This window comes from Benincasa hispida, chromosome 7 (genome assembly GCF_027475165.1).
Source record: "Benincasa hispida cultivar pf3 chromosome 7, pf3_genome.v1.1, whole genome shotgun sequence".
Taxonomy (NCBI): Eukaryota; Viridiplantae; Streptophyta; class Magnoliopsida; order Cucurbitales; family Cucurbitaceae; genus Benincasa; species Benincasa hispida.
In genome coordinates, this window is record NC_143484.1 from 4,336,033 (window position 1) to 4,344,972 (window position 8,940).

At 26.7% G+C, this 8,940-nt stretch overlaps 1 protein-coding gene across 2 annotated transcripts; it reads right to left on the minus strand.

Moving 5' to 3' along the window:
- Positions 1 to 341: 341 nt before the first annotated feature.
- LOC120082092 (pathogen-related protein-like) lies at positions 342 to 5,238 on the minus strand. Of its 2 annotated transcripts, none has more exons than XM_039037314.2 (4): positions 5,105 to 5,238; positions 4,764 to 4,896; positions 3,153 to 3,451; positions 342 to 691 (listed from the first exon to the last, which is right to left on the minus strand). In XM_039037314.2, the coding sequence occupies exons 1-4, from the start codon at positions 5,234 to 5,236 to the stop codon at positions 509 to 511; spliced, it is 747 nt and encodes a 248-aa protein (XP_038893242.1). In that variant the 5' UTR covers positions 5,237 to 5,238; the 3' UTR covers positions 342 to 508. The 2 variants fall into 2 exon arrangements, with proteins under 2 accessions (XP_038893242.1, XP_090171926.1); XM_090315800.1 differs by having other exon boundaries at positions 559 to 696.
- Between the last annotated feature and the right edge of the window lie 3,702 nt (positions 5,239 to 8,940).

Genomic DNA, 8,940 nt, shown 5'->3' on the forward strand with positions numbered 1-8,940 from the left:
TTGATGCCCGTGAGTTTTAATGGAACAATTCCTTATAAAAAAAAAAAAAAGAAATTTCGTAACATAGTTAAATTAGAAATTTCATAATCTATTTAATTTAGAAATCTATATTTTAATTAAATTTAAAATCTAAATAAACTTAATTTATAACGTAGAGTGTTACAGACTTCCCTCCTTTAAAGACTTTCGTCTTCGAAATCTTTCTTTATCAAGAAAAGACTTAAAATAACAGGGGACATTACACTCTCTTAGACAAATTTATGATCATTAAACATATAACAACTGAGAAAATGTTGTGTGCTTTGTAATTTATAATAATGTCTTATCCAAGTATTCTTTATTATATTCTTGATATAAAATTTATTCCATAGAAAAAAAAAAACAAGTTGTTCATATGGGATTAGCATATGTATACATATAGATCAATAGGTTACAATTACACATAACATATACATATACATGTATATAATTCTTAGACCAACAAAGTATTTATTATTATTTTATTTATTTATTTGAAGTGGTAGTTGAGTTTAGAAAATGGGCAGGCTATTGAAGCAGCTAAATCTTTGTGATTATGTTGGCCTCTGGATTCTGAGGCAGTACTTGTTTTGGCCTTAAAAAGAGCTCCAAATAGCTCTCCTGGATCATAGTACATATGAAATTCTTCAATCTTCATGGATAAACAATCTACCTGTACTGCAAAATCATGTTATTTTATAGTCTATACACACCCATTTTTTTCAAGAATATTATAAATCCTTCCAATAAGAGAACTCTAGTTTATGTATATACCAAATCCATTCCAAAAAGGACAAAATTAATGGATCGATTTTTTATCGGTTTGCACATTTTTCTTCTTCTTCTAACTTTTTCATTTTTATTGGGCCAAATTTCTTTCATTTCTTTCTTTTATTCTTTTTATATATATAGATTGAAACCAGACATCTTTGTTTCTTTTGTTGCCATTTTTTGTCTAAATAACAAACATGCAAGCATCATAATAATTAAAATACTAAAAAAGTATCTAGGGCTAAAGTTTGTTTTTAAAGGTTTATATATACCTTTAGTTCAGTTTGATTCTGATTAGATTTTTAATTAAAATACTAATCTAAAGTAATAATTTTTTTGTTTTCTTCAAATACAAACTAAATTTTCTAATTGTATATTAGAAATAAAACCAAATTAGTGATTCAATTTGGATCAGTTTAGTTTAGTTTTTCAATTTTCCGATTTTTTTATTGCACTCCTACTTATATACATTCTCTTTAATGAGAAAAAGAAAAAAAAAAAAGTTTCTCTTATTACAGTTATTGAATATTATGGAAGGTTAAAGTATATATTTTTTTTAAATAATAATAATAATAATAATAATAAATTTCTATTTGGGTTAATCAATACAAACCACTTGTGGAAGGATTTTATTGATTTTAGTAGCGCGGGTTGGTAATCATTCGCTTTTTTATGTTTAGTTTTTCAAAATTAAGTCTATTTCATCCCAATTTTTTATCATATTTTTTAAGTAAAATAATTGAAATATTAATAAAAAAACAAAAACTAAAAAATAAAAAATAAATGATTATTAAATGAGGTCTGAAGGTTCAAAATTTGACTTGATTTTTAAAAACATGAGTACAAATTAAATATCAAAACTAAAAATTTAATGGTGAATCGGTGTTTTATAGTAATTTAATTTAGGGTAATTGCTATTAGTAGTATTTTTAGGAATAATAACCAAGTGTATAACATCATTTAAAGAAAATTGCAAATATAGTCAAATCTATCCGTGATAGACTTCTATCATTGATAGACTCCTACTAATAATATGGTCTATCACTATAGACTATTTAAATTTGGTCATATTTGTAATTTTTTTACATTATATTCTATCTGTTAATATTTTAGGTCTAATGTCTATATTTGTAACTGTCTCTTTAATTTACGAGTTGTAAATTTGAAATCTAAATGTAAATTACTGTTGTAATTTTTACTCTCCAGTTAATTTCAGTTAATTTACCTACTAATTTTACTCAATAATATACGTACATATGAACTAACACTTATTTCAATAACATCAAGTTCCGAAAAAGAGATTATATAAAGATCCAATGTACATATTAAAAATTCACAAATTTCAACAAAAAAAAAAATTAAAAAATTAAAATTAGTTCTAAATGTTTTTCTTCTGAGTTTATTAATTTTGTACCACCTACATAGGTCTTATGTATTGACCTATGTATTCATTAAACACATGAAAATACTTTTATAAAATGATCTTTTGAACGCATATGAACTTATAAAAAGGTTTAAAATATAACCAATAATTGAAATTTTGATGACATTTTCATCGATATTTTCTATATGTTCTTGAAATTGATATGATGAGTGAATTAACATTTCCATCATATTAGAAAAAAATCATGAAACATGAAAAATGATCTATAAAATGTCATTAATGTGAATAAAATATAAATATTTTAACTTGTTTAAAAGGTGGAAAATATTTATTTATTAATCCAAAATTCCAAATATTTTGTTAATTATTTGTTTTTAGAAACTTTCATTCACATTGACATATTTTGTTAATATTTTCATTGTTCCAATATTGAATATGAGAATTCAATATTTTCGTCGACATTGACATTTTAAATTCCATATATTACTGCAAGTAGATTTATGGGAAAAATAGGGTAAAATGGAAGTACATTTTTTTAAATATAAAATAATAATGGTCATTTGAAAAACCAATTCATCTGATCAGAAATCACTCGGTTTTTTGTTTTTAATTTTTTAAAAATTAAGTCTATAAATACTTCTTTCACTTCTAAATTTTTTGGTTTGCGACCCTCCTTTTATTAATATTTTAACAAACGAAGCCAAATTTGGAAAATTAAAAAACAAAAAAAGTAGTTTTTATCTTATACTTAAGAAAGATGCAAATTCTCAAAAGAAATTAAGACAGACATATGTTTAATTTTCAAAAACCAAAAACCAGAAACAAAATGGTAACCAAATGGACCTGTGGTTTATAACAACTTGAATCTAACTAATCATTTAGTTAAGAAAGATAAAGAAAAATCCGATGAATTTTAAAAAATAAAAAATCAAATGATCACTCGAACGGGATAGGTTTAGATGTTAAATAAGTTTATTACCTTGAGAGTTGCCATGCCATAGAATTGAATCAATTCACCAGTTGGAGGGTGGGCTTTGTAAGGTCCTTCAAAGAAACCCCAATGCCTAAACTTGAAAGCAATTAAAGGAGGAGGTGAATAAACCTCTGTAACTTCCCATGTAAATCCTCTTGGAAAACATGTTTTAAAGTCTTTATGAGTTGATTCAAATGTTTCTCTGTCTGCTTTGAAATATTGCAATTCCTCTGGCACAGAACTCTTTAGCAATGCATTGAAGCCTCCAATCCTAAGTATTTCTTCTCCTGATAACCCATCTCTTCCTATACCACATATAAAAAGATTCATTTAGAAAAAAAAAAAAAAAAAAAATCTTTTTCAAAATTATTTAAAATTAAAATGCTCATGTGTTTGATAACTTTTTCTTAAAAGTGTTTTTATATATAAGTTTGTTTGGTTTGTAATATACTACAAGTATTTTTATTTATATCACATTATTATAAATAACAACTATAAAGTATTATTAACTAATAATTTAAAATAGTGGTGTTTGAAATTTGTCATTAGGGTGGTCATCGCCAAAATTGATTAAAAAAAATAAGTGTATGGTTCACTTTCATCAATCAAGATTCACACCATAATATTGCTGTTAGATAAAGACAAATAATAGGGATAGACGAGTATTCAACTATGATAATAAATTACAAAAAGTTATTACAAGAAACTATTTAATGAAAAAATGATATTACAAGAAAACATTCTAATTTAAGGCAATACAAGAAAAGTAGTAAATTAAGAAACAAAAAAAAAGGTTTGAAATCGTGTCAAACGTTTATAATTATAACCTTCACCGACATAAAAACTAGGATGAAAATCATTTTTCACCCTTAAACTTTCATAAAAGTAACAATTTAATCCTTGAATTTTGATTTGTAACGATTTAATCTCTATATTTTTAATTTTATAATAATTTAGTCCCTAAATTTTAGTATGTAACAATTTAATCCCTATATTTTTAATTTTATAATAATTAGTTCCTAAACTTTAGTGTGTAACAATCTAATCCTTATATTTTTAATTTTATAATAATTTAGTTCCTAAATTTTAGTGTGTAACAATTTAGTCCTTATACTTTTAAATTTGTTACAATTTAGTCCTCAACGTAAATAAACTTATCAAAATTAGATGTCAGTTTTTATGATTTTATGATGTATGCTTTGTATTTTATAAAAATATTGAATATGTAATTAATTTATTATTTTATTTATGCAAGAAATCTCATTAAATCTTAACACTAATTTTTAAAATAATGACTAAAGTATTACAAATTTCAAAGTATAAAAACTAAATTGTTACATAGTAAAGTTTAAGAACTAAATTATTATAAAATTAAAAGTTGAGGGATTAGATCGTTACATTGCAATGTCAAAAACTAAATTGTAAATTTTACCGAAATTTAGGGATTAGAAGTGATTTTGTAACCTAAAAAGTATTAACTAAAATTTAAACATAAAATAGTAGAGCACTCAAGAATAATGTTAGAAATAAAACATATACTTAACCAAATAAAATTTAATTAAATAAGATCATATGATCATATACAATATGTTGTAAACCAAAAAAAAAGGAAATTACCATTGACAAAAAGCTTGAATTTTTCAGGGATTATAGTCTTAAAATCCTGTAATTTAGTCTTGTGGACAATCTCCATGTGCCATGATTTGATAGCATTTTGCACTTTTTCTTCGGGAGATTCATTTGGCCACTCCTACCAAGAAACAAAACAAAAGCTTTTTTATTTAATTAATATGATACTTGAAAGAGAAATAACGATGAAAAAGAGAATAAATACTCGAATCTCCGATCAGAGATTCTCCGAGCCCCTAAAATGGAGAATAGGACGGGGACGGGGAATGCATCCCGCCCCGTCCCGGTCTCGTTGCCATCTCTAATATATATACATATATGTAAACAACCTTTGTTCTTCCCTCTCCAAAGAGTTGGTTAGCAATTTCATAAGTTGGAGGATTCCCATATCTCCATTCAACATTGGGATCCTCCAAATGCAAAGAGGCTCTGTACTTATCAGGAACAATATTGGATTCCATAATTTAATTCCCTTTTTAAATTTATTTTCTCTTTTATATTAGATTTATATATATTTGGGGAACCTCTTCTTATCAAGCCTATGTGAGAAACATATGAAAATTAATACAAAATATTATGAAATAAAGAAACTAATAATTTAGCACAATAAATGAAGGGCTATAATCAGAAAACGGCTTAGACTTGAATGAAGTCGGAGGCAACAATATAATAGTATTATTATGGATGATTTTGTATCAAAGGATCAACTTAAAAAAAAGAGAAGTAATGAGATCGAGAAAATAACTAGATTTCGGTAAAAAAATAGCATTATAGCTCAAGCTTAGAAGAGAGAATTAGTTCGTGTCAAAGCCCACATCATTAAGTTCTACCTCGGTCAAACTTAGCAAAATAACTAATGGAATAGGCCTAAAGTATAACACCCTAGGTCCAAAATGGGCTTAGGGGAAGATGCTCGACCTCGACCAAAGGTCGAGGTCGATCCTAGCCAATAAACACGAAATAGAACATGCCCCTCAGTCAAACAATTAGTTGTAGGATTATGCTAAAGTGACTTTGAAACCAAATCGGAACAATCTGAGTGGACGGCCTCTATAAATACGTTATGATGGTTCCAATTAAGGTGACTTGAAACTTACTTTCAAATGCTCTAACTTAAGCAACGGGATGTATGTGGCGAATACCATACTATTATGCGAGTTTTCTCTTCCGTATGTCATATTTCTTTTTCCCTTCAAACAAACTAGTTACGTGAAGGTCAAATACTTTTTTATTATTATTATTATTATTATTTTGTGGTAGGATGAGCAGGTTTCCTCCCAATCCAAGCTAGACTTTTACAACTGTCGTGGAAGAAAGTATATTAAATTAATAAAATTAATTATTTATTCAACTACTCTTAAAAATTATGTATTAAAATTATTTATTAACTAAACTAACCAATAATCTGTTCAATTAAATAATTTAGTAACGAAGTGTTATTTTTGGGATAATTATATAGTCAATTATGTTATTAAATGTTATTCAATGAATTATTTATTATAAATTGCTTATTAGTAATATGTTCACAAATAATATTATATAACATTTGCAGACCTAATTCTACAAAATAAACAAATCTTATTTATGCTTTTGGAAATTGATGATATTCTCTTGCAATATCTAAAATTATCGAATTTCGATTTCTTGAAATTTTATTCCCAAAACATCTTAATTATTTATTTCAGGCATTTTTTCTCCATAAGCACCAACCGATAATGATAAATTATTGAATGAAATTACCTAATTTATTAATTGATATGTGTATTATCCTAAACTCTGTTATTAGATCGTATATACAAATATATATTGCTATATCTCATTATGAGACGATTTGAATCTATACACAGAATGATGAGGCTGATCTCTTTTTCAATTATTATTGAGATAAAAACAAAGCTTTTCAAACTGTTGGGGCACAATTATTTAAAATTATCTCAAAGTTTATAGATGTCTATTATTTAAGAAAAATGACACTTCATGTGAAGGCATATGGATATTTATAGTAAAAGAAAATGAAACTCTTTCTCCAAACATAAAAATGGATTTAATTAGGTAGATTAAATTGAAACTTCAAATTGGATTGAGACTATCAAATTAAGATCATGTACAAATTTAACACGTACGAAACTTAAATTTGTAGTTTATTCAGTTTGAATGGGTTATGTTTGCTTTTGGTTAAGTAATAACTCAATTGTATCAAATTTGACAAATGTTTCAATTTTGTATTCATTTGATTTTATTTTGTATTTTGGAGAGTTACTAAGTTGCTAGCTCATAGATAACAACTTGGTTCTTCATTTGTAGCATCTCACTCCAAATTGATGAATTCTTTTTTTCTTTCTTTATTTCTTTGGATCTTGAGTTTGTTGCCTTTTTGGCTTTTAATCTCAAATTAATTAATTAATATTTTGATGAAAGAAATCAGCTCTTATCTATTAATCATTTGAGTGTTTTGAAGTGCCTATTATGTAGAGCTCGAAATAACGATTCTAACACAATTTGAATAACTTAAATCGGAGCTCAAACGAAGAAGATATAGTCTATATAAGCTTAATAGAAAAAATCCGAGTTGATGACATGACATGTTTTTTCATCAAAGTGGACCAATTGAAAGGTGTCACTTGAAGCCATGGAGGAATGACACATGACTTTTTTTGGCTTTTAAAAGAAAAAAGATTTAAAAAATATACATTATTATATTATTTTATATTTATGTCTAATGACTGGTTTTTTTTTTAAAAAAAAAAAAAAAAATAGCCACCATTGATTTGAATTTTAACAAGATCCGAAGACCCAAATTGAATTTGGATTTTACCATTCTCCCTCTCTTTCTAAACACTTCATCTTCTTCAAATTTTTAACAACAATTATCATTATTTTTAATCCTCTATAACTCACTAAGTCACCATTATTGCTCTATTCAATCTTTATTTTTCTTCTTTTTATCTTGTTCCTGAGAGAGAGATATTGCATTGTGAGGACTGATTCATTGTGAGCAAAAACTTGTAAATCTACTCTTCGAGAGTGTTTTTCTCATCTTGTTCTACATTTTCAAATTCATTGTAAGGATTGTTCTTGATCCCTAAAAAGAGTAGTTGTCACAGTTTGATCCTTAATCGTAGAAAGGATCGGGTTTATTCTTGCGTCCAGAAAAGTAATGTTGTAGCAGTTCAACTCTATGTTATGGAAAGAGCCAAACTTGAGTAACCTATCCAAGAGGAGCTTGAAAAGTGGATGTAAGCTGGTTGTGCAGAACTACTTAAAAACTTTTAGGGCCAATTTCTCTATCCTTTACTACTTTAATTTTGCAATTGATTTGTTATTGTATTTTATTGCTTGAAACTAATTTCAATTTTTGTTCTTGAAATTAATTACTCATATTAGTTAATTTTGATGGGTAGCTCATAACTTTATACATTTATTACCAATCTTGTTATTAAAATCAAATGGGGTGCTTTAAAGTATTATTATTAATTTCTTGACTATTTTGGGTTGAAATTATTGTTTAAATTATATGTTAACAAAATGTGTGTTAGTTTGCTTAATTGGGCCCATTTAGGGAAAAAGTTTTCATTAATTTGATTAAACCCTATTAGCCTCCTCTATGATTGTCATATCGATCCTATAGAGTTGAATTAAGAGCTTGTATCCAAAAGTTTTGCTAAATCTGAGTAGTTCGAGGTTGCAGTTCTACCAAAGTTAGTCGTTGTATCCTAATGCGATTATCGTTGTAGTCTGCTTGCAGCTTGTGCATAACTAATAATTGTTTTCAGGGCAGTGCTTTTCAAGAAGCATGTCTCGACTACCTATTTCCACAATATATCTTGAGGTTCTTATAAGCCTTGTTATATTATTTTGTTTATTTGTAGGTTTGAACATTATTATGGTATACAGTGTGTGTATTGTATCTAGTTGAGGTGTAATCAATTTGCTAGTATATTCAATTTATATATATCATTCAACTATCTAAAGACGATTATTATCTGAACTAATGGTTGCAAGCTACTCCACCAATATTGCTACTTTTGCCATGATGGGATCGTCCATTATCAAACCTCATGCGGAAAAACCAGAGAAGTTTAAAAGGAGACAACTTCAAAAGATGGCAAAAGAAGATGGTCTTCTACCTCAACACATTGAATCTTACTCATATTTTGAAGGAAGA